The 25,617-nt window shown below is 48.7% G+C and overlaps 1 protein-coding gene across 1 annotated transcript in view; it reads left to right on the top strand.

The window, feature by feature from the left end:
- The window catches only part of LOC107111375 (anthrax toxin receptor 1-like), a gene marked incomplete at its 5' end in the record, with an annotated part of 46,523 nt that overhangs the window by 250 nt on the left and 20,656 nt on the right, over positions 1-25,617 (top strand). Inside the window, 8 exons of the mRNA XM_015412343.1 lie at positions 4,669-4,786; positions 7,150-7,219; positions 7,813-7,891; positions 11,018-11,113; positions 13,360-13,398; positions 16,826-16,924; positions 19,680-19,847; positions 25,076-25,156. Coding sequence (XP_015267829.1) covers positions 4,669-4,786; positions 7,150-7,219; positions 7,813-7,891; positions 11,018-11,113; positions 13,360-13,398; positions 16,826-16,924; positions 19,680-19,847; positions 25,076-25,156 — 750 coding nt within the window. The remainder of the gene's footprint in view (positions 1-4,668; positions 4,787-7,149; positions 7,220-7,812; positions 7,892-11,017; positions 11,114-13,359; positions 13,399-16,825; positions 16,925-19,679; positions 19,848-25,075; positions 25,157-25,617) is intronic.

The following is a 25,617-nucleotide window of genomic DNA, read 5'->3' as shown; positions in this document are numbered from 1 at the left end:
CAAAAGAATTTGTATTTACTGTATTTTATACTGTTTTGCGTTGTTTTATTGTTTTAACTTCGGCATTTATGCCCCTTGTGAGCCGCCCTGAGCCTTCGGGGAGGGCGGGATATAAATTTTAAAAATAAATAAATAAATAAATATAAATAAAGAGCTCTCTCAGCCCCACCGACCTCACAGGGTGTCTGTTGTGGGGAGGGGAAGGGAAGGAGATTGTAAGCCGCTCTGAGACTCCTTTGGGTAGTGAAGGGCAGGGTACAAATCCTATCTCCTCCTCCTCCTCCTCCTTCTAAGTTGATAGAAGAACAAGATATTACCAAAGTGAAGCAGAACACATTGGGTCATGTTTATGTGTGGATAATATCTGTGCTCTTCGAATTTTCTGTTTTGATTTTCCACACGGTATGGTCACCTAACCAAACCAACTTTTTTTCAGATTATGCTTTAAAAATTACTTTAAAAAAGCAGATGCTCTTCCTTTTAGAAACACTAGTGTGTACATGAGTGTTTATGTATACACAAACATGCATGCGTGTACAGCCGGCCAGTGTGGTATAGTGGTTAAAGTGTTGAACTGGGGTCGGGAAGGCCCAGGTTCAAATCTCCATTCAGCCATGGAAATTTGCTGGGTGACGTCGGGCCAGTCACAGGCTGTCAGCCTAACCAGGCTGTTGATGATAGGAGGTTTAGGGGGACATTCATTCAGAGGTTCGCCGTAAGTTAGAAGCAACTTGACAGTTTTTGGTACACACACATCCTCCACTACCAGCTGAAACAGCATCCTGACCTCCTCTAAACGACAGCCCTTCAAATACTTAAAAAGAGTGATCATATCCCCTCTCCAACCTCCTCCAGGCTAAACATTCCTAATCCCCACTGCCTTTCCTCATAAAGCGGATGCCCATTTCGCATTAATGTTCTAAACCAGATGTTATCCATTGTTGGCCTGGTTCTGAGTAAAGCAATACAGGGATGGATGTTTCATACAGCAAATTTTATTTCATTCGTGAGCTGTCTCTGAAGCAATCTGGTGATTTTAAACAGTGCCATGTTCCCCCCCTGCCCTTTTTTGCCACGTGATCTTCCACAAGCTTTTTCTTGAGCGTTTCTTGAGAAGTTGTGCACGATAGCGCTAGACTGATAGAGCACTTCTCAATGCATCTCAATGGTGTCGCTGTAGCACTATAGTGGTCTAGCACTATAGCGCTCAACTTAGAACATTAAAAAAAAAGGTTGAAGCTTGGGGGGAAAGTGTGGCGCTATTGGAAGCACTGCAGACATTTTAAAAAGCTCACTACAGTGATTTGGAAGCGCAAAGAAGAGGTGAAAACGGAAGAAAGCTGTTTACCTCCAGAATGGCTCAGACACACTTTGTTAACCAGATGCAAGTGGCTTTGTATGAAAAGGTAAATAAAATCCGTTAGCAGCTGGTTACTAAAACGGTTGTGTCTGAAATGACACAAAGAAATCCCACAGCAACTGGCTACCAAAACAGATTACCAAGGCCGTCTGGAAGGGATCTTAGTCTCCAAACCCCTAATCATCCTCTTCACTCTCCTCTGTACCTGCTTTAAAGATTCGATGTCCTTTCTATTAAAGGCCTCCAGAACCGGACATAATACTCCAAATGGTGTCTGAACAGGGCAGTATACAGGGATACCGTAACGTCTCCTCTCTGGATGCTATGTCGTTTTTGTTGATGCCGCTGCTCTGGCGCTTCTTGTTTTGCGGCCCGGCTGACTGGTAGTCCTGTGTTTGTATTCTAATCTTTGCACGCTGGGGTGTGTGTGGTGGGTATCTCTCTGTTGTCCCGGTTCAAAGTGACTGAGAGACCTCCTGTGTTGGGTTTAGCAAGTTAAAACACTTCAGTAATTACAGAGTTAACTTTGTGTTGGTCAAAAGGAAGTCACATGTTTATTGCTTCCCCCCCCATCTGTTACTAAGTGAGAAGAGCCCTCAAATCTTGTAGGAGGTCTTAGTAAAACGACCTGACCCTTTAGCTTTGTGACTGGAAATCAGTGCATTGGCTATTTAGCATACTGGGGTCTTTCTTTCTTCCTTTCCTTCTCGGAGAAGAAGGAGACGCCATTCCTTTCCTATAGTACCTTTTGCAGTAAACTTGTAGGAAACTAGCGTTTCTTATTTTGCATCCCGTTTACCTTTTCCCCATGTTTTGTTGTTGTTCAGTCGCACAGTCGAGTCCGACTCTTCGCGACCCCATGGGCCAGATCACGCCAGGCCTTCCGGTCTTCCGCCGTCCTCTGAAGTTTGCTCAACTTCATGTTTGTTGCATCCGTAACACTGTCTAAGCATCTCATCCTTTGCCGTCCCCGTCTTCTTTGACCTTCAGTCTTTCCCAGCATCAGGGTCTTCTCCAGTGTGTGCTCCCTTCTCATTGGGTGGCCAAAGTATTTGAGCTTCAGTTTCCTTATCTGGCCTTCCAGGGAACAGTCAGGGTTGATTTCTTTTAGGATTGACTGATTTGATCTCCTTGCAGTCCAAGGGACTCTCAAGAGTCTTCTCCAGCACCATAGTTCAAAAGAATCTATTCTTCGGTGCTCGGCCTTCCTTATAGTCCAACTCTCGCAGCCATACATGACTACCGGGAATACCATTGCTTTGACCATGCGGACTTTTGTTGTCCCCATGTTGGTTCCTAGTAAAGTTTCTATTTTTCAAACGTACACGTGATCTCAGGCTCTCACGCCTTGCTCTGCTGATTCAATCTCTGCTTAAGTCTATTTTTCTAAGAATCCCTGCACCAAGGCGCTCCCTTTGGAGTCCTGGTTCCCAGCTGCTTCCGCTGGCTGACTTGATGGAAAGGCAGCGCTGGATGTGGCACCCAGCCGGCCCCGTCAACTCCCAGGTGTGGATGCAAGCCGTCAGCTCCTCGTCAGAGTCGTGGAAGCAAAGCCGACAGCCCAGCCAGCGCACACCAGCTTAGGCCCGGGCTGACCTTTTCCCCTCCCGCTGTCTTGTCAACATCAGACTTTTTGAATCTGACAGTAACTCAGGAAGAAAAGGACGCCGGCAGAGCCACGGCCCCAAATTAAATAGAATTAGCCATTTCGTCAGGCTGGCAGTCTCCCCGAACCGGAGCTGGACTGTATAACATTAGAAGCCTGCCCCCCTCCCGGGGGGGGGGAGCACAGACCAAGAACCCAAGTGGCTGTCTGGTCAGCAATCGGAAAGAATCCTTGCCCCTTTCACTCATACACCTTTGATCAGGGTGGGGGGGTAGATTCAGAGCTTTAGACGTGGGCAGCCGTCGCAAGAGAATGCAATAGGGCGCGGAGTTCAGAGGGAACCCAGGAGAAACGAGTTACTGGCAAGATGACTCTACCCGTCTCCATGTTTCCAGACAGCGTCCCATTACCAATCGAAATAAGTCATGCATTCACCCAATCTGTTTTGAATAAAGAAAAGCATCTGAACACTTTTATGGCAAACGGAACAACCGAACTCCACCTTTCGTTGACTGTTCAGCAGTTGACTTAAGAGAGAAGCAAAGTCCGAGTTGTGTTTGAACCCAGGGGTCATTTCGTAGAAAAAGCGGTGCAGGAGCTCATTAGCCTAACTCATCAGCATAACTTATTTGCATATGCCACACCCCCTGGCATCACCAGAAGTGTGTCAGAAGGCAACACCCACCGCTCATGCTCCACTGGATTGCTAGCTATTGGGGGTGGGACATGCAGATCTGTCCTCACAGAGGAGGGAGAGCTTGTACCTGGATAAAACTTGGTCTTATAGGTGCCACTGGACTGTTTTGGACCGGGAGGCCGGGGGGGGCGCTCTGCAACTTACCTGGCTGCTTCTTGTTCTGACTGAGGGCTGCTGAGAGCAGGGGGTGGGGCTTGTTGCATGTGCCCGCCATCTGGAAAATGCCGTCTGTGTAACTGTAAATCGCTCAGAGCCAGCACCAGCAGGATTGAGTGATTAATAAATTCAAATATTATTATTATTATTATTTACTGCCGGAGCTCTGCTCCTGTGCACTCCTGCAGGAAATGACCCCTGCCTGAAACCATAAGTAGGCCCAGAAAGGTCAGTTGGGGGCAGGATTTCCCCCTGCTGGCTAGAGAAAGCAGGGGTTCCCCCGCTCCCACCAGAGGCTAGCAACCAAACCAAACTTGTGGTATTTTACATTTTTTTAAAATAACTTGTTTTATTTTCTATTTTAAACCATCCTGAGTTCTGCAAAGGCGGCTAAAAAAGCGTTTTAATAAATAGTTAGATACGGGACCCGAGGCAGCAGGTGAACAGTAATTAACAGCTTTATTGAACACGAAGTCAGAAGAACCAGAACGAGACAAACAATGGAGCAACAGGCTCCTTTTTAAACTGTCTGGGCTTGGCAAACCACGCCCACATGTCAGATAAGATCCAATCAGAAACTGTACATAAAGACCAATCACTTTGCTTCCCTCCAGAACTTCCCTTGTTCTGATAGGTCGGTTTACAATACCTTGCTTAGATTCAAGCTCATACATTCATACATTCTGTTCCATATATAACATCAATAAATCCTCTTTTCAGCTGGAGACGCCAGGGACTGAACCTGGGACCTTCTGTGTGCCAAGCATTCCACTCTCCCACTGAGCCACCGCCCCTCCCCATGGCATCGCATAGCCCTTCTACAGAGCCCCTGCTTCCTTCTAATCTCAGAATTTCTTGTTATTTGCAGAATCCTACCAAGTGGTGGTGAAAGGCAATGGCTTTTATCACGCAAGGAATCCCGAACAGGTCCTCTGCAGCTTCAAGATCAACAGCACAGTGACACTCAGTAAGTTGGCCCTCAGCCTTAGTCTAGCTGCAGCATTCTGAACAAGCTGCATCCTCCACTCTTCAAGGGTAGCTCCAAACAGAGCACATTGCAGTAGTCCATCTAGATGTAACCAGGGGTCGTTTCGTAGAAAAAGGGCTAGGGGAACTCATTAGCATAACTCATTCGCATATGCCACACCCCCTGACATCAGGGGCCCGGCAGTGGAACTGCAAGGCCGGTGGGAGTGCGAGGAAGCCCCGCCAAGGCCCTCCCTGGCCCCAGGCAGGCAGGGGTGGGGAGAGGTGGGGAGGAAGCAACTTACCCTCCCTCTTCTCCTGCCTCCTGGCTGAATGAGGGCTGGAAGCGGGGCGGCCGGAAGCAGGGGGCGGGGCTTTGTCATGTGCCCCCCACACACACCTCATCCGGGGGAACTGCGATCCCCCCCGAATCGACCTCTGGATGTAACTAAAGTATGGATTACTGTGACTAGGTCTGACTGACTCAAGAATGGACATAGTCGATACACCAGTTGAAGCTGGGCAAAAGCACGACGAACCACCACAGCCGCTGCCAAGCTGTGAACCTGGTTTTTCAAGGGGAATATAATCCTGTCCAAGACAGGACAGATCTCAAGTCCCAGGTCCGCCTTTCTACTGAAGGCTTCTTGTCTTTTCTCCGCCATTGCTCCTTTTCTGCATGTGGGAATCTTTTTTTCTCACAGAGGAGTGCCCCACGCATCTTGAAATCCTGACTGAGCCTCAAATTATATTCCCCAGATTTGGGTTTACCACCTGAGTGAGAATCAAGCCATTGAGATAGATTTGGATAAGAACTGAGGCAGTGAACTTCTACTGAGGCAATCTTATTGTCAAAAGACTGTTAGCACTACCCCCTGTAATGATTTAGGAAATTGGGCTGTATTTACAGTTGCCCTCTCTCCAATCTCCAGAGCTTGTGAAGTTTCTTGTGGAGTGGGGGAAAGGATCTACTGCCTAAATATCTGTATGACAGATGGATGATAAAGGCTGAAAAAAATTGGCTATTCTGGCTGTGGTTATCGGCCTGCTTCCTGTCTGAATAGGGCAGCTTCTCGACTCCCCTTTTCTTATCTGGCATTCTGGGAGTGCAGTTCTGAGGGGATTTTTGCCTCTCAGGTTCCCTGGTCTCTAGAGGAAGGTCAGTAAGGACAAAAAAGGGAAAAAAGACTGAACCTAAAACCTAGAAAGAGGGCCAACTCTTAAAATCTAATTATGAAACCTAAAAATGTATATGTATAATTTTTAGGTTTCATAATTAGATTTTAAGAATTGGCCCTCTTCTATTCTTGACTAACCTTTATAAGTTCTGAACTCTAGAGGAAGGTCTCCCTCAAGGTCTGTGAAGGCCAGTCTAAAAGAGGCATTGAGGAGTCATGGTTGGGTCGCTGGTCTTTTTAGTCTTTGCTAAACAGCAGCTGTGGGGGTGGAGGGGAGAGCTGGGTTGGGGTCAAGGCCGTGGACGGCAATGCTCCGTCTAAGATTTGGATCTTTGTGAGCAAAAGTTCTGCTGTGTGAGCTGCTGGCATTAGAGTTGTGAGCGAGCGATTTGGCTACTGCATTAAATCAGTTTGCTCTGGAGCCCTCCTTCCTGAGCTGAGACAAACAATGTGTGAGCCGGAGGCTAAAAAACCGTGAGCTAGCTCACACCAGCTCAGCTTAGAGGGAACACTGGTGGGCGGGGTGGGGGGGGAGGGAGTGTTGAATCCTTTCCCTCCTTGTCAACACATGAAACTGCCTTACCCTTGGTCTGCGCAGATGGGCAGTGTCTCTCCAGAGTCTCAGGCTGAACTATTTCACATCTCCTACTGCCTCATCTTTTTTAACTGGAGATGCCCGGGATTGAACCTGGGACCTCCTGCATGCCAAGCAGATGCTCGATCTCTTCCTCATCTCCTGTTTTTGGCATTTCTTGGTGGTCGGTTGTGTGTTGGGAACAATGCCCCCTCTAAACTGTGAAGTCTTGTGAGCAAAAATTCTACTTTGTGAGCTACTGGCCTTAAAATTGCGATTTGGCTGCTGTATAAATTAGTTTGCTCTGGAGCCACCCTTCCTGAGCTGAGACAAAAACGTGTGAGCCGGAGGCTAAAAAACTGTGAGCCAGCTCACACTGACTCAGCTTAGAGGGAACACTGGTTGGGAAACATGCACCAGTGGAAAGGGTCAAGCTTCTCACCCATACAGTCCCCCCCCCGGTGCTACTGAAGCAATGTTGAAAGACATGGGCGAGCTAGTCACTGGTCTTCACCTTCTCTTCTAGATTGTCCTTTGTGTTGTTTCCCCTGGGTTTCCAGTTTTGTTCAGTGTGTACAAAGCAATGACCAATTCTTGGTTTCTTTCCATCAGATGAAAAGCCAACCGTTGTTCAAGACACATACTTGCTGTGCCCTGCTCCTGTACTGGAAGATGTCGGGCAGTAAGTAGACCGCGTTTCCGCATTTAGGCTCCAAGCTGAGAGTGGTGCGCAGGGCTTCCCCCCAGGTAGCGCAGCTAACGTAGAACCTGTTGACACTCTGTGGCAGAAACAGCCGACAGCCCTTTTTCCTGCAGAAGCAACAGGCTTGTCCTTCAGCGTGCTTCCACGGACAATTCCTGCATAATTCCGCAATCCGGGTTTCTCCCCAGAACTTTGAAGTCTGAATGTTCTGATCTTTTTAGAGAGCAACACAGATTTAGAAGAGGGTTGGGGTCATGGCTGCTGTAACGTCTGGTTCGACCCTCAGCCAAGAGCCTGTTGAGTCCCCACCAGGACTCGGAGGGTTGGCACAGCAGTAGTCCTTCGGGGGGGGGGAGGTTGGTATCGGCAGGACCTCACCCCCACAGTTTCAAGAGACAACCCAGCTCTGCTTGGCCAGCTTGAATGGGCAATGGCACAGATTCCTGAGCTTATAACTTCCGAGGCGTAGAGGGCAGCTTCCTTGGGAGTGGGACCCCCAGAGCGACGGCGACGCATGGGCGGAGGGGGACAGCGGTCCTGACGCTGTGTTTCTCTTTCTGCCCCTGCTCCAGGGTGGTTTACCTGCAAGTCAGCATGAACAGCGGCCTGACGTTTGTCAGCAGCTCTGTCAGCATCACCAGCACACGCTGCGTAAGTATGCGCCCGCTGCAGTGGGAGGAAGCCACTGCGTGGCTACTTCAAGGGCAGGCTGGGGGAGAGGGAGGACAAAACCACAGTAGGGAGATCTCACAAGACAGCCTCTTGTCCCGGCTGGAGGCCGAGGGTTCTCTCCCTCCCCTGCTACCGAAAGTCTGGCCTAGAGATGTAAAATTTCCAGAAATTTTGAAGCTCGGAAAAAAACCCAATTTTTTTGGGGGGGAAACGGAAATTTTCGGAAAAATTGAAAAAAATGCTACATTAGCATTTCTTTTGTCTTTTCTAGTTTGAAAGTCATTTTTACTTGGCATGAAATGATCACAACTAGCATATTAAAAATATAGTGTATCCAAACAATTATTACAGAATACCACCCACATGCAAAAACAAAACTGACACTTTTTTATTTTCTTCTGACAGTCGCACCTCCTAAAGGAAGAAATGCATCTTGTTCTTTCATTGGAGAGTTCAGTGTGTAACCTAGGACTTGCTTGTCCTCAGTGCACAGAAATTACATCAATCTGATACCATATATATATATTTTAGAAATGTTTTGGAAATATCTGAACACTTGGTCTTAAAATATTTTATTCGTCATGTTAAAATAAAACGTCCCATAATCAATTTTTTTTCTTTTCTTTTTTCAATTTTTCCAATTTTTCGGAAAAAAACAAAAAAGGCTTCAGGAAAAAAATGGGGAAAAAAACGTTTTTTCCCCGAATTTTTCCGTTTTTTTCCCGGGCCTTCACATCTCTAGTCTGGCCATCTATTGGTGGGGGGGGGGCGGGTAGGGTGTCCGGGGTACCTTGGCCCAGGTGTTCCTTTCTGGTGGTGGATCCCGCATGCAGACATTCTGGGAGTTCGCAGCGAAGAGTTTCCCGAATCATAGCAAACCTGTTTGCAAATGTCGGTGTTGCCTTATCCGGTAACTCTCACAGGATCTCATGATTTTTCCCTTTCTTTTGGCAGCAGCCTCCTGTTGCCTTTCCCCTCTCTTCTTGCCTGGGAATAGCCTCCTTGGCTGTTTCCCCCTGCTGGCCTTGCTCTTGCCCCGGACACAGTAAGTGTGCCGCTCTGCTCTGCTCTGTTCTCTTCTTGCTTTGGGGTCCTCTCTGTCTTGGGGCCCTCTAGCTCAGCCCCTCCCTGGAGCTTCTCTTGAAGACAGCTGAATGCTTTGTCACTTTGGGCATTCAAAGGGCAATCCAAATGAGACGGGGGCTGTGCGGCGGTCGCCCATATTGGCAGGCAAACTCCCCAGAGACGCTCTCTGTGCATTGGTGCTCTCTGTGCTAGTGTGTATGCGTGTGTGCGAGAACACCCGGGAGCTCACAATACTGAATCAGGCCCTTGGTCCATCAAGGTTGGTATTGTCTGCTCAAACTGGCAGCCGCTCTCCAGGTCTGAGGCAGAGGTCTTTCACATCATCTACTGCCTGGTCCTTTTTAACTGGAGATGCTGGGGACTGAACCTGGGACCTTCTGCATACCAAGCAGATACTCTGCCACTGAGCCACAGACCCCTCCCGAAAACGGGACTCAGTAAGAATGCTGTTATTCATATTGTACACTTGAATGTGCCTTATCCTGAGTCATGTCCTCAGTCTATCAAGGTCAGTCTTGTCTAATCAGACTGGCAGTGACTGTTCAAGGTCTCAGGCAGAGGTCTTTCCCATCACCTACTGCCTGATCTTTTCAGCTGGAAATGTCAGGGATTGAACCTGGGACCTTCAGCATGCAAAGCAGATGCTCTGCCACTGAGCCACGGCCCTTCCTCACTGCCATGTGGCTGCTAACACAGTTAACCTGCAAAGGCAGCACACATCTGGGCTGGGACTCAACTAAGAGCCCTGGAACGGCTGTGTTCCTTTCCTGCAGCTCCAACTCAAGAAGTCTTGAGAGAACCCCGAAAAAGCCAAGACCTTGGAACTAGGGGGTGTGCACCTGTCATAAACAGAGCCAAAAAAATACCCGAAAAATACCTTATCAGTATTTTCTGGATATATTTTCAGCTGGTTAGCGAGTGGGCTACTTATCCAGCTCTCCAAAAATTGCTGACTCAAAAAATCCTGAAAATATTCGGGATTTTTCGGGACCTCAGGATAGCCACAGTTAAAGGGCATTTTAAGTCCTCTCAGTCCCTTTAAATGCCTTCAGAGTGACCTCTCATTTTGGAGAAGGCATTTAAAGGGTCTGCAATCACTTTAAATGCCTTTCCCACCTCCATTGGATACAATGATGGGGCACCTTCTTTGGGGGCCCATAAAATTTGGACCCCCTGATCCAATCTTTTTGAAACTTTGGGGGGGGGAGCAACAGCAGCTATGCTGCAAATCTGGAGCCTCTACCTTAAAAAAAAGCCTCCCCAGAGCCCTCCAGATTGATTCTCCATTATAGCCTATGGGGACCATTGATTTTTAATGGTCCGCATAGGGTACAGTGGAGCCAGAAAAAATTGGCAATCCCAAATAGTTACCGAATCCAAATACCATACTGGTATTGGGATTTTGGGATATTTTTTCGGGTTCAGTGTACCCGACTCCCAAAAATACTGGGGTTTTTTGCACACCCCTACTTGGAACTTTTAACTGAGGATGCAGCCCTTGAGATCTCTGATCATGTGAACATACACAGATGCAGGCACATCCATTTCCTGGCCATTGTCCCCCCCAGTGTGACTGGCCAGATACATGCATCCTCTTGGCTCCTTTTTCAGTCCTCACTGGAGCTTGGAAGCCCACTCCACCTGGGAAAGTTCATTTTTGGGTCTACCCGCTCTGGCAGAGAGCCCTGCCTACTGTGCCCTGTGTTTTCCTGGCTTCACCACACCGCCAGAGAGCCCTGGTGGAGAGGCCTCTGAAATGACTTGTGGCAACATTGACTTCATTGCCAAACTCTGGGTGCGGCCTGGAAATCTCCCAGAATTGCAGCTGACCATCTCCAGGCAGCAGAGATCACTCGCCCCTGGAGGAAACGGCTGCTTAGGAGGGCGGACGCTCTAGCGTTATAACCTTCCAAGGTCCCTGCCCTCCCCGTGCTCTGCCTTCCAATCTGCAGGGATTTTCTAACCCAGAGTTCGCGACTCTACATTGTTAACTCAGAAATACGTCTGTTTTGCTTGCAGTTCAGCGGGACGATCCTCTTCATCGTGCTTTTAATTCTCTTCCTGCTCGTGGCCTTTGCTCTTCTCTGGTGGTTCTGGCCTCTCTGCTGTACCTTGGTAAGCGTGGGATTCGGTTTGGCTGGTGGGGAGGTTTAAAACACAGGAGGAGGGCAGAGACAAACAGCACGGGCCAGCAAACGGGGGGGGGGGGAAGAATGCTTGAATCCCCAACCTTCCTGATCAGCTGGTTGCTTGTCGTAGCAGCCTGGCACAGAAGAGCAAAGGTCCGATTTCTACCTGTGAGCCTGCGGTTGGAAAAGCCTGCTAGCTCTCGGACTGGTTTGCAGCAAATAATCTTTATCAATATATTTAAAACATTTGTTGGCTGCCTTCCTACCTTGCAGAACTCAGGCCCGGCCTACCGCTTCAATAAAACAGCAATCACGAAAAACACATAAGATGCCACCATTTAGTCTCCAGATAGGATGGCCAATAAATAAAAACTGAATTAGTCAAAGGCATTCCGAAATGGAAGCCATGATATTTCAGGTCCACCCTGCTGATTCCAACCTATAAAAAGGCTGTTGAAGGACAGGCTGTTAGTTTCTTACTCTGTTGGCGACTTCAGAGTTAGATCCAAGAGACGGACGGGTGGAAGAGTTGGCGACTTGAGTTGACACTTAACTGTGGTTTAGATCATCTATGAATGAACTCGGGATGGGGGGGCTGTCACTGTCAGCTTGATCTCTCATTTATTTCTAAAATGGGGGGAAGGCACTAGCCTTCTTCATAGAAGCTGCAAAAACAAGGACATGTGGTTGCCGGGCCTTCACAGGGGCAGAGTCGATAGGGACTGGCTGAGAAAATGGTGTCCTGGTTCCTATTCAGCAGCAGGAGCAGAGGTCATTTCGGGGGGGATCGCGGGGGATCGCAGTTCCCCCAGGTGAGGTGCGGGGGGCGGGGCACATGACGAAACCCCACCCCCTGCTTCCGGCTGCCCCGCTTCCGGCCCTCATTCAGCCAGGAGGAGTCAGGAGAAGAGGGAGGGTAAGTTGCTTCCTCTCCCCCCCCCTGCTTGCCTGGGGCCAGGGAGGGCCTTGGCGGGGCTTCCTTGCACTCCCGCCGGCCTTGCAGGTCCACTGCCAGGCCTTATGATGTCAGGGTGTATGGCATATGTTAATGAGTTATGCTAATGAGTTCCCCTAGCTCCTTTTCTACGAAATGACCCCTGAGCAGGAGGATTCTTCCGGTGGGTTCCCCCACGAGCTCCTGGGCAGGGGCTTCGTCTCGTGTCTTTGTGGAGGCTGACACATGACCCCGCTTGGAATCAGCAGGGGCCGGAGAGTGGGTCTCTGAGCCAGGAGCCGACCCCCCCCAGGACTTGCTCTTGCCCATGAGTTCAGAGGAGAAGGCCCTTCTTTGCTCAGGGCGGGGTTAGAAAAATATGCTGGGCGGGACTTCAGCGGGTGCGCGTTGAAAAGCGAGTTGTTTGTCCCATGTCGTGCAGTGGACAGAGTCACAGTGACCAACCACAGCTCTTGGACGAGTGCAGGAAGATGGAATGCCCTTGCTTTTTTGTAAACTGCTTTGAGCAAGGAGGTGAAACAGTACAGGAACAGGATGTTCGTGATGGCCATACTCTTTCTAGGTATGCACTTACAATTTGGAGCTGCGGTGGCTCAAGTGGTTAAGATGCTGAACTGCAGGCTGTGGAAGGTCGGTAGTTCAGCAGTTCGAGACCCAGGTGCCACATGACGGAGTGAGCTCCCGACTCTAGTTCCAGCTCCTGCCAACCTAGCAGTTCGAAAGCAAGAAATTGCAAGTAGATAAATAAGTACCACTTCGGTGGGAAGGTAACAGCGTTCCGTGCGCCTTGGTGTTTAGTCATGCCGGCCACATGACCACGGAAACGTCTTCGGACAGCGCTGGCTCTTCGGCTTGGAAATGGAGATGAGCACCGCAACCCTAGAGTTGGACTCGACTGGCTTTCGAGCAAGGGAACCTTTACCTTTACCTTTTACAAGGTACTTTAGTGATGGATGCAAGTGGATTTTGCCGTCTCCTGCAGTAATATCCCGTTGCAAAGTGCATTGGAAGTGGATTATTCAGTGAGTGTGTGAAAGTACCACTAAGGCAAGCCATCCTCTCTCACATCAAGCTCTACCTAGGTGGAGTTCAGTTCACTTCCCATGTCACATTAACCGCCACCGAATGGAACAGGGCCCAGAATGTAATGAGTTTGCTAAGAGTCCCCCCACACACACACACAAGAAGCCAGCTCTGTGGCCTTTATTCTTGCAAATTCTCACTCTGCTGAAGGCAGGGGAAGCAGGCAAGCCGTGATGGCTGTGTGTGTCTTTCAGGTCATCAAGGAGCCCCCGCCTCCCCCACCCCCGGAGCCGGTAAGTCTTTTGGAGTGTGTGTGTGGTGCGTTCTGGGAAGGAGGAGGGTCCCTGAGGAGCTGAACTGGGGCAGGGGAGGAGCAGTCTCCATCTTGAAGGGAAGTTCCATTAGGTGGCCTTTTTTTCGAACTTGCTCCCCCACTTGCATGCTTCGTTTGAAAAAGTTTTCGTATTCCAGCGAATTTGGTCCTAATAAGAGACGCTAGACCACTACAGTTATGGGATCCCGCACTCCCCAGTATACCAGCACGGTTACCCGCAGTTTTGCTTAGCTACACGCAAGGGTCATTTCCTGCAGGAGCGCACGGGAGTGGAGCTCTGGCAGTAAAGAGCCCAGGGGGCGGGCACATGCAACGAGCCCCACCCCCTGCTCCCAGCAGCCCTCAGTCAGAGCAAGAAGCAGCCAGGTAAGTTGCAGAGCTTCCCCCCGCCCCATGGTCCAAAACAGTCCAGTGGCACCTTTAAGACCAAGTTTTATTCAGGTGCAAGCTCTCCCTCCTCTGTGAGGACAGATCTGCACACTCCCCCCCCTTACCCAATAGCTAGCAATCCAAAACAGTCCAGTGGAGGCTGAGCGGTGGGTGTTGCCTTCTGACACAATTCCGGTGATGTCAGGGGGTGTGGCATATGCAAATAATCTATGCTAATGAGTTATGCTAATGAACTCCTGCCCCTCTTTTTCTACAAAATGAACCCTGGCTACATGAATAGATTTCCTCACTTTAGGATCCTGCTGGGTCCTTTGTTTCTCTTTGGTCTCCCAAGAACTGATTGTATCCCAGAGGGAGTCCATATCCTGTGTCCGTGGCTTATATTATCTGTCAAGCAATTAGTATGCATTTTTGGTATTGTATCGGTCCCCTTGCACATATTTATAATGGAAACAGAAAGACTACTGCACCGTGTGGTTCCTCCCTCAGTACTGGGGCCGGCCCAAGTTTTTTCCGGTGACCTAAGCATCTGTCGCTCAGCCTGTGTGCATCCAATGTGCCAAAGGGATTCCCATCTGCACTGAGAGCACGGCCCGTTTGCTTTTGCAGATAATGCTTCCCGCCACGCAGTGCTTGTTGTGGGAATGCAACTGTAGCACTTGTCAGTCTAAACTAACCCTGTATAAAGTGTTACCTGCACCTGTTCCCACCCCCTTTAGGTTCGTAATGGTCTGGTGAGTGCCCCTTACCAAGGCGGGGGTAGAATGTTAAAAGTTAGCTGGGATGCACCACAAGGTTATTTAAACATTTCATTTGGACTTATCAAGGCTAAAAGACAAAACAAGGAATACAAAACAGAGTACTTACTTCCTGAAAAAAGATAGTCAGTGGCAGGGGTCATTTCGTAGAAAAAGAGGTGCGGGAGCTCATTAGCATAACTCATTAGCATATGCCACACCCCCTGGCATCACCGTTAGTGTGTCAGAAGGCAACACCCACCGCTCAGGCTCCACCGGACTGTTTTGGATTGCTAGCTATTTGGGGGGGGGATGCGCAGATCTGTCCTTGCAGAGGAGGGAGAGCTTGTACCTGAATAAAACTTGGTTTGTGAGGGCAGATCTGTAGGTTTGTTCCCCCCCCCCAAATAGCTAGCAATCCAAAACAGTCCAGTGGAGCCTGAGTGGTGGGTATTTCCTTCCGACACCCTTCCGGTGGTGTCAGGGGGTGTGGCATATGCAAATAAGTTATGCTAATGAGTTATGCTAATGAGCTCCTACACCTCTTTTTCTACTAAATGACCCCTGACCATTGTAAACAGGAGTCAAGAGGTGCAGTGGGAGAACTGGCTTCAGTTCAACCCTGAAACTCCCTGGTGAAGCATCCGTGGAATGTCTTGCTCCTTAAGATGAATTCTCCCGCTGCCCCAGTTGTCTCTTCCTTTACTGTTCCGTCGCTTGTGCCGTCCTCCTTTTGTTGCCGTGTCCTATGACGTACCCTGCAGTCCTTCGAGGAACCTGGTTATGGGAGGGACTTGTTGGTGACCTGCCCCCAGGGCACGTTCCGCTGTTCCCTCTAAGCTGTGGAGTCTTGGTGAGCAAAAATTCTACTCTGTAAGCTACTGTTGGCATTAAACCTGTGAGCCAGCCATTTGGCTCCTGCATCAATTAGTTTGATCTGGAGCCCTCCTTCCTGAGCCGAGACAAAAATGTGTGAGCCAGAGCAATGTTCCCTCTAAGCTGTGGAATCTTGTGAGCAAAAATTCTACTTTGCGAGCGACTGGCATTAACGTTGCGAGCGAGCAATTTGGCTGCTGCATAAATTAGTCTGCTCTGGAGCCATCCTTCCTGAGCTAAGACAAAAATGTGTGAGCCGGAGGCTAAAAATCTGTGAGCTAGCTCACACCAACTCAGCTTAGAGAGAACTATGAGACAGAGGCTAAAAAACTGTGAGCTAGCTTACACTAACTCAGCTTAGAGGGAACACTGGTTCCCACCAGCAGCACGGACTCGGCAGTGTTTGTTTGGTTCCCTTTCGGCTGGCTTGCTGTGGGCGACAGGGTACAACCACGGCCCCGGAGAGCAGAGCGGGACATGGGCGAGTCTACCAGTTAGCCCTGGTACGCTCCCCTCTTTCTAGGCATTCAGAGGTGGTTTGTCACTGCTGGCCTCTGCATAGCCACCTGTCAGCTAAGCTGCCATGAGGAGGGAGAGACATTCTACTTGTTATGCATTCCTTCCCATGCGCTTAATTGCTTCACAGCTGCAACGCTTATCTGTAAAGATGTACTGGAGGAGTGTGGTGTCTACCTTTCGTGGGATCGTTCTGGTTCCCCGCTTTGCTACCGTTAGAGACTCTTTCCGTCTCCCGCGCGTGGGAGCCCATCTAATTGGGTATTGCTGGGGGGGTGCATACAAAGGCCCTATATCCTATTATGTGCATAGATAGCCCACCATTCCTAACAGTGTTCATGTTATTGCATCTATGGCTTTTCAATAAAAGTAAAACCTTCCTAAAAGCGTGCACTTCATTGTTTTGCTGTGGATCCTGACTCCCATCCAAATACTACCCCTGCATAGCTTCCATGATCTGGCGAGACTGGGCCAACCTTGGCAATCGAGTTCAGGGCACGAAGCATATAGACAGCGTGTAGGAAAAAAAGTGGTTCAATTTGAGCATTGATTGCTTTGCATTCTAGCAACGCAGCCAGACATCTGGTGGTATAATGCGCAGCGCGTCTCCGTTTCGCTCCTCAGCGGCTAGAGGGGATACTGTCGCTTTCTGTGCATTCGACTGCAGAGACACACGGCCGTCACTGAACGGGCGTGGGGGGCCGCTTCTTCCTCTCCCCCCAGCTGGGTGGACAAGAGGCTTCTGTGGGCTGCCAGATGAGCAGCGCCACCGGGCAAAGCCAAGATTTCAGACGTCTGCTTGTTGACCGAGCCCCAAACTGTTTGCTCTAGAAAACATCTCTCCCCCCCCCCATATCTGCCCCACAGGAGTCAGATGACGAAGACGGGTTTCCAAAGAAGAAATGGCCAACGGTGGATGCGTCGTACTATGGCGGGAGAGGCGTCGGGGGCATCAAGAGAATGGAGGTCAGTTGTTTGGCAGGTATTTCATCCATGGATTGGCCTTTACCCTTTAGGAGGTGCGCACTGGCAAACACTGGCGCTGCTTACAGGCACTTCCAGTAAATCAAAATTAACACATCTGCAGCTGCCAAGACTGATGCCAGGCGAGACAAAGTCACTAGACATGGCCCGCATTCGGGGGGGGGGGGCTGCTATACTGTCAGTTCATTTGCATAGTGGTTTAGGGTTTTATGTAAGCAGTTGTTGTTGGTGGGAAAAGGGGGTCAAGTCACTGCCGACTTGCAGCGACCCCGTAGGGCAGGGGTGTCAAACGTATGGCCCCAGGGGCCGGAACTGGCCTGCCCACAGCTCTTATCCGGCCTGCGAGTGACTGGTGCGAGGGAGGGAGGGAGGGCAGGAGGCTGCTAGGGGGCACACAGACGCACACGGTGAGGTGTGTGTGTGGTCGAAGCTGTCGAGAAACGAAAGGAAATGACTAGGGGGCGGGTATGGTATCCCTTGGGGGAGGGAAACTAGTCTTTCATATGATTAAATACATTTACGGGGGCTTTTGTGGACTCCTCAGCAAAAGAATTGTTTTTACTCCTAGGAATCAATTGCTTTTGTTTGTATTATGAGTAAAAAATAATATTGTTAACTGGGTTTGACTGTGTCATTTATAAAGTTTGTATCTCCAGTAGCTGACGTTACATTTTACGGCAGATCTGGCTTGGATCGACAAAGTAGCATTTATGTCAGATCCGGCCCTCGTAACAAATGAGTTTGACACCTCCGCTGTAAGGTTTTCCAGGCAAGAGACGAGTATAATAATAATGAATAATGCTTTCGATTTATTAATCGCTTTCCCCACAAGTGGGCTCAAAGTGATTTACAGTTACTCTTTAGACAGGGGACTAACAATGTTTCATAGGGGATAGGGAAGACAACATATAGTTCATTTAAATTGCACACGCCGTAACTGCCCTGTGGAAACGTTTCTGGCTTGGCTCAGTCATTTTCCAAAAGGCTGCGTTTCGACCGGCTTGATGACGTTGGGGCTTTCAGGACCCATATGTCATGTCGCCACACTGCCACCGCCTGGCCGGAGCATCCCACTGCAGGGATTTTTCTTGTAGCCGAGTAGATTCTTCCGCCTTCCGGATCCTGGACCAGGACATCCCCAACCGACAGCTAACACCTTCCCAGCGGGGGGAGTCGGTGTGCCCACCCTCTCTAAGGAGTGGTTCCCATTTTATTTACTCGCCAAGGCTTTCGAATCGCTGGGTGGACAATGAGCTGGGGACAACAGGCTGGCTGCTCACACCAGTGCGGGGCTCGAACTGACACAGTTCGGATGTTAAGGCAGTGGGATATACCCACTGTGCCACCGCTCCCCTTGGTTTGTCTTTGCCTGCCTCTGGGTGGCAGCCCTGAACTTCCTCGGTGGTCTCCCATCCGAGTACTCAACAGGGCAGACCCCGCTTAGCTTCTGAGATATGACGAGATCAGGCCCACCCAGGTCAGGGCGTGTAAGCCGTCGCCAGACATATTTTAAATAACAAGATGTCAGACTTCCTGGCCAAGTGACTCTCAAGCACACTGTCTTTGGCAGTGAAAGGCTTTATTGAGGATTGAACGAGTTCCAGGCATGAACAGTACTGTGTCAGTTCTGAAGCTTTTTTGGCGGATACATACATCGATATAGAAGGTTCAAACTGTAACCCCTCCTAAGGCCCACACGTACGTCACGTTGTACAGCCCGGCTTCTGTGTCTCTACCCCCCTTCTCATGGGAATATATGATCCCGTTATCTACTACACAAGCTGGCACTAGAAGCTTCAAGGACGTCTCCCTATGAACTGGGGAGAGGCGCATCTTCAGGGAGAAGTTCCGCCGTCTAAGATAGAGCACTCACACACGCCGCACTCACTCCCCCCACCCAAGGCATCCCCCTCCCCCAGCGTCGATGGCAAACTGTGGCTGCGGTCACACGGAGCATTAGCCACGCTACAGAGACGGAAGATAGGTGGATTTTCCAGGCACGATCACACTGCCACATCTGGAAAGCGTAGAGCTCCCGTAGCTCACCCGAGGCTTCCTGTCGAAGATCCGGGGCAAAAAACTAGTACCTCCAAGGTACTAGTTTCCGGAAACCACGGGGCAAGGGCGGGCGTCTGATCACATTTCCGGGGGCATCCGGCGCCCGCCCATGTCCCCTCGCAAACAGGCCATTTTTTCCCGCAAGTCTCCACGGATGCGCACAAGCACCCAACGGAGCATGCGCACACTTCAGTTTAAAAAAGTAAAAACAACAACAACAACCCCGTTTGCCGCGCCGCCCCGCTTCTTTGCCTGTCGTGTGATCGGCACCTCCCCCCTAGCCACGGGACCTCGACGGGACCTCAACCGGATGTCTGATCGCGCAGTCGCGCGTTAGTTTGCCCCGGGGCAAACAGCCACGCTTCCCTCCTGCATTTTCTAGCCCGTGTGACCGGGGCCTGTGTTAAGCAAAGTGAAGCAAGGTTTGACACAAGGGTTTAGGAAGTCTGAGGAGTGGTAATGTTAGGCCGCGATCACACCCACTAAATAATGCATGCTGGATCCACTTTCGATGTACTTTCCAACTGGATTTTGCCAGTTCGCATAGTAAAATCCAGTTGGAAAGAACACTGAAAGTGGATTGGAAGTGGATTATTTAGTGTGTGGTGTGTGTGAATCACAGCCTTCGCCTGCGCGGTTGGGCAGAGGGAACCTGACTTGTGTGTTTGAATACGTTTAGGTGAGATGGGGGGACAGAGGGTCAACAGAGGAAGGGGCAAAGCTGGAGAAGCCCAAGAATGCCGTCATCAAGTTGCCGGAAGAAGAATTTGAGCCGTGGGAGCCCAAGCCAAAGAGACCTCATGCGCGGAAGTTGCCTTCCCAGAGGAGATGGTACACCCCCATTAAGGTAACGCCTTGTGTTTGGCAAAGGGTTTTGATGCTTTTTTTGGAATTTAATATTTTTTTATTATTAAATGAATATAAAACAATTGATACAAACAGAGAATCCCAAATGTTACAAGCTATGTAACATTAATAATATTCTTGGTATTTTATTCAGTAAATCTGTCTAAAACTTAACTGCTTAAAACTCTTAACATGTTTTCTAATAATACAGTTGGGTTAGCAACCAATGCTCCCTCTAAGCTGTGAAGTCTTGTGAGCAAAATTTCTACTTTGTGAGCGACAGGCATTAAAGTTCTGAGCAAGCAATTTGGCTACTGCATAAATTAGTTTGTTCTGGTGCCATCCTTCCTGAGCTAAGACAAAAATGTGTGAGCCGGAGACTAAAAAAACTGAGCTAGCTCACACTAACTCAGCTTAGAGGGAACACTGTTAGCAACTGTCTTATATAAATGAAAGGATCTGAGTTCAACTAGCTAGTATTTACTAACAAAAATTAAAACATGCTCCAAGTCTGGGGCTTACAAAATAAACACTTCAGATGAAACTAAGTGCGCAAGAACATTTCTGTTCCGTGCCGTGTAACTTGTGGGGTTTTTTTTGACAAAAGTTGATTGATAGTTTTCGTGTTCAAGTTGGCAGAGTTGAGGGGGAAATGAGGCCTCCATTTCTAGAACTGAACAGTAGCTGTGCCGTGGCCTTTCTTCACAGTGAGTGTGTGGAGCGTGAAAGGCTGTGCACATCGTGGACTTTGAAGCAGAACTGGTTGGAATAGGCATCGATAAGCATTGGGCGTTGAGCTCGGTTTGAGTCCAGTGGCGCCTTAAAGTTCAACAAGGTCTCCAAGGGTATAAGCTTCCAAGGGTCAAAGCCCCCTTCATAGAAAGCCTGAAGACCACCCAGTCCAGCCCGCTGCACCGTGCAGGATAAGCTAAAGTATCCCTGACAAATAACGATGCGATTTCCACCTAAACACCCCCAAGGAGCGTGAACCCAACACATTCCTGGGCCACTGATTCTACCACTGAGCTGACCTTATTGTTAAAAAGGTTTTCCTAATGTCTTGCCACCCGTAATTTAAACCCATTATTGCGAGTTCTATCCCCCCCACTGGCAACCGAAACAGCCCCCTCCCCTCCTCCAGATGATAGCCGTTTCAGTACTGAAAAAAGAGTAATCGTACCCCCCCTCTTCGTCAGATACAAGTTGGAATGGCGATCCCTGGGCCCTTATATCTGTCAGAAAGAGGGAGGAGTCTTCCGAAGAAGGGAGTCGGGACACAAAGGTGTACAGTGCAAAATGTACAGGGGAGAAATGCTTGGGGGAAGAAAATTAGCCTCTGTAGTGAGATAAGACTCCTATATTCCTGTTTGGCCCCTCCGGGGGGAGGTTCCATTGTTCTGAATTTGTGGATGCACTCAAATTCAGCAGTCTCACATTGTGCTCTCCCCTTGAAGCTTCTCTGTCCATGAATGAAATCAGCACTCTCGTGTTGTAATCTCCTCTTGGAGCTTCTCTGTTTGAGGACTGCCATTCTTAGATCTTGGCTTGATTTGTTTTTTGTTTTTTATAGAGCTTCTGGAATATTTTAAGTCTGTCAGAGAATGCAAGGCAGAGCTGATCATTTGTAGGTCATTGACAGGTAATGGGCATAAAGGGGCAAAGGTGAAATGTCCCCCCCCTTGTTTGGGCACCTCCGGCTGTCAGTGAGTTGGTGGTCTCCTTTAGGCAAAGGGCATCATAGAATTGCTTTGCTACCGTACTGAGAATGTCAGAATTCATTTGGTTTATCACGGGCTGTTTTGATGTACACAATCATTTTCATGGCATCTGACATCTAATACCAAATCCATACTCACAAGGATTTTAGTCAGCTTCCATTTTTGAAAGCAGGTTTTTTTTGGCTGCCTTGGCTGTTTGAAGATCTTTGTAAGTAGCCACAGTATCGACGCTGTTTGGTCAGGCTGAAGGTGCTCACACTGGGCGGTAGTGTAGTGCAACACACACACAGACAATGTTGGGTCCTGTCAAAAGCAGCTGCTTATATAAGAGAACATAAGAGAACATAAGAGACGCCAATGTTGGATCAGGCCAAAGGCCCATCCAGTCCAACACTCTGTGTCACACAGTGGCCAGAAATACCAGTGCCATCAGGAGGTCCAGCAGTGGGGCCAGGACATTAGAAGCCCTCCCACTGTTGACCCCCCCCCAAGCACCAAGAAGACAGAGCATCACTTGCCCCAGAGCCCCTAGCTATACCTTGTGGCTAATAGCCACTGATGGACCTCTGCTCCATATGCTTATCTAATTCCCTTTTGAAGCCGTCCATGCTTGTAGCTGCCACCACTTCCTGTGGCAGTGAATTCCATGTGTTAATCACTCTTTGGGTGAAGAAGTACTTCCTTTTATCCGTTCTAACCCGACCGCTCTGCAGTTTCATGGAGTGCCCACGAGTTCTTGTATTGTGAGAAAGGGAGAAAAGTACCTCTTTCTTTACCTGCTCTTTCCCATGCATAATCTTATAAACCTCGATCATGTCACCCCTCAGTCGTCTTTTCTCCAAGCTAAAGAGCCCTAAGCGCTTTAACCTTTCCTCATAGGGAAAGTGTTCCAACCCTTTTATCATTCGAGTTGCCCTTTTCTGCACTTTTTCCAAAGCTATAATATCCTTTTTAAGGTGTGGTGCCCAGAACTGCACACAGTATTCCAAATGAGGTCTCACCATTGATTTATATAGGGGCATTATTATATTGGCTGATCTGTTTTCAATACCCTTCCTAATAATCCCCAGCATAGCATTGGCCTTCTTTATTGCAGTCACACACTGTCTCGACATTTTCAGTGAGTTATCCACTACAACTCCAAGATCTCTCTCTTGATCTGTCTCTGCCAGTTCAGACCCCATCAATGTGTATTTATATTTAGGATTTTTGGCTCCAATGTGCATCACCTTGCACTTGGCCACATTGAACCCCATTTGCCATGTTGACGCCCACTTGCCCATCTTTGACAGATCCCTTTGGAGTGCCTCACAATCCTCACTGGTTTTCACCACCTTGAACAACTTTGTATCATCCGCAAATTTAGCCACTTCACTGCTTACTCCCATCTCCAAATCATTAATGAACAAGTTAAAAAGCAGTGGACCAAGTACTGATCCCTGCGGTACCCCACTGCTTACCACCCTCCACTGAGAAAATTGCCCACCTACACTCACTCTCTGTTTTCTATGAACTAGCCAGTTTTTGATCCATCTGACATCTAATACCAAATCCATACTCACAAGGATTTTAGTCAGCTTCCATTTTTGAAAGCAGGTTTTTTTTGTTTTAGTTATAACATACCTTTGAATCCCGAAATAACTCCATCTCTGGCCTCCAGATCGTCATCCTGCAAATAGAACAAAACTAATCAGTATCTTGTTAACAACTGCCAAAATAACAATTGCAAAAAACTGGAAAAACAAAAACCCTCCTACAGTGAATCAATGGATCCATATCCATATCCAATGGATATATTCAGGGCTTTTTTTTGTAGAAAAAGCCCAGCAGGAACTCATTAGCATAATTTATTTATTTGCCATACCCAACAGCAGGAACTCATTAGTGTATTAGGACACACCCCTGACTGCACAGCTTATTTGCATATTAGGCCACACCCCCATGTTACCAGAATCCAGCAACACCCATCTTTTGCTTCTTATTTTCTTTAACTTGTTTGTTGTCAAAACCCAGGGCTTTTTTTTTGGAGCAGGAACTCCTTTGCATGTTAGGCCACACCCCTAATTGTAGCCAATCCTAATGAGTTTCTGCTGTTGGGTGTGGCCTATTATGCTAATGAGTTCCTGGTGGGCGTGGCCAACTTGGGAACCAGCCAGAACTCCGTTCCTGTGCGTTCCTGCCCCAAAATAGCCCTGGATATATTTATGCTGGAAAAATTCTCAATTTATGATTCCATGAACCAAAATGAATGCGAATTTTACAACACGTTAAACATATGGTACCCGATCTTAGACAAAATAACTTTACATAAATTTGACTGGGAAAACTTTACTGAAGCAAAATATAAGATAATGCTATACAGCTGAGAATAAAATAGGTTGTGTTGTTTACTCCATTCTACCGTTATTAAAAGTTAACATCAAAATAGTTTAGTTATACGAACTGTTAAATAAAAAGCATCTAACTCTGAAAAAAAATATGAAATTGTTTTTCCAAGCTTGAACCGTCTGCAGTGGCCAGTTTGCCAGGGTCACATAATGGGCACCAGATGTCAGAGGCCAAGCTGGCTATGTACCACTCATGGCTACAAGCAGTGTTCCCTCTAAGCTAAGTTAGTGTGAGCCAGCTCACAGTTTTTTAGCCTCCGGCTCACACATTTTTTTTGTCTCGGGTCAGGAAGGATGGCTCCAGAGCAGACTAATTTATGCAGCAGCCAAATCGCTGGCTCACAACTTTAATGCCAGTATCTCACAAAGTAGAATTTTTTGCTCACAAGACTCCACAGCTTAGAGGGAGCATTGGCTACATTATGGCAGATTAAGGTAGGGATGCCTGGTCCTTACCACGTTCCGACGGGGGGGCGGGGGGGGCTCCAGTCTTCTTCCTGGAGTCTGTCAGGAAACTGTCAGGTTACCATAGAGTTCCCCCCCCCACCAGCACTAGAGCATCCCCCACGCGACGTACCTTGGACGAGGTTGTCACCTCTAGGTGACATCATCACGCCAAGGACATTGGGCACGGATGGAGCTGTTTGGGGTCAGGGCTCCCCAGCTGGCCAGCTGGCCGGCGATGGAGTGGACCCCCCCAAAGGTGGGAGAACCCCCACCTCCATCAGTGGGATGGCAACCGTAGATCAAGGACTCTGAGGCTGAATTCAATCCCCAGTTTGGTGTAGTGGTTAAGTGCGCGGACTCTAATCTGGGACAACGGGGATTGATTCCCCACTCCTCCGCTTGCACCTGCTGATGTGACCTTGGGTCAGTCACAAGCTCTGGCACAGCTGTTCCTGAAAGAGCAGTTTGTGTCAGAGTTCTCTCAGCCCCACCCGCCTCACAGGGTGTCTGTTGTGGGGAGGGGGAGGGAAAGAAGTTTGTAAGCCGCTCTGAGACTCCAAGTGAAGGGCGGGGTATAAATCCAATCTCTCTCTCTCTCTCTCTCGCTCTCTCTCTCTCTCTCTCTCTCTCTCTCTCTCTTGGGAGTTCAGTGCCTGTCACATGTTTTGTCTTTTCAGGGCAAGCTGGACGCCTTGTGGGCTCTGGTTCAGCAAGGCTACGATCAAGTCTCTCTCATGAGACCTCAACCTGGGGATCAGGTAAGGCATCACACAAGTTCCCCTTCATGGCACTTCTGGGTCAAAAGCCAGCCGCTCTGTCTTTCTCATTTTTTCTTCCAGTGGGTGTGGCCTCCCAGAATCTAGTGTATCTGAGGGCCTGATTTGGAAGTCCTACGTCTTTGGGAACTTAGACCGGGAAACCCTGCCGGGTGTTTTTAATGCACATTTTAATAATTTTGTTATCCGAAAAGACAATTAACAAAATATGCCCATATAGCTCAAAAGACAGACAACTGATAAATGTATGGCTTTCGTCTGTGAAAGGGTATGCATTATTTAGTATTATTTCTTAGAAGACGTTTCCATTTTAAGTAAATGAGCTGGAGATCCAAGAGGAATCATGGGGGGGGGGTCAGCTGTAAACACAGATAGGGGAAGGTTCCCCTTGCTCGAAAGCCAGTCGAATCCGACTTTAGGGATGCAGTGCTCATCTCCGTTTC

The sequence above is a fragment of the Gekko japonicus genome, unplaced genomic scaffold (assembly GCF_001447785.1).
Source record: "Gekko japonicus isolate JY-2015 unplaced genomic scaffold, Gekko_japonicus_V1.1 scaffold3859, whole genome shotgun sequence".
Lineage (NCBI taxonomy): Eukaryota > Metazoa > Chordata > Lepidosauria > Squamata > Gekkonidae > Gekko > Gekko japonicus.
This window is presented reverse-complemented; position numbering and strand designations above follow the sequence as displayed.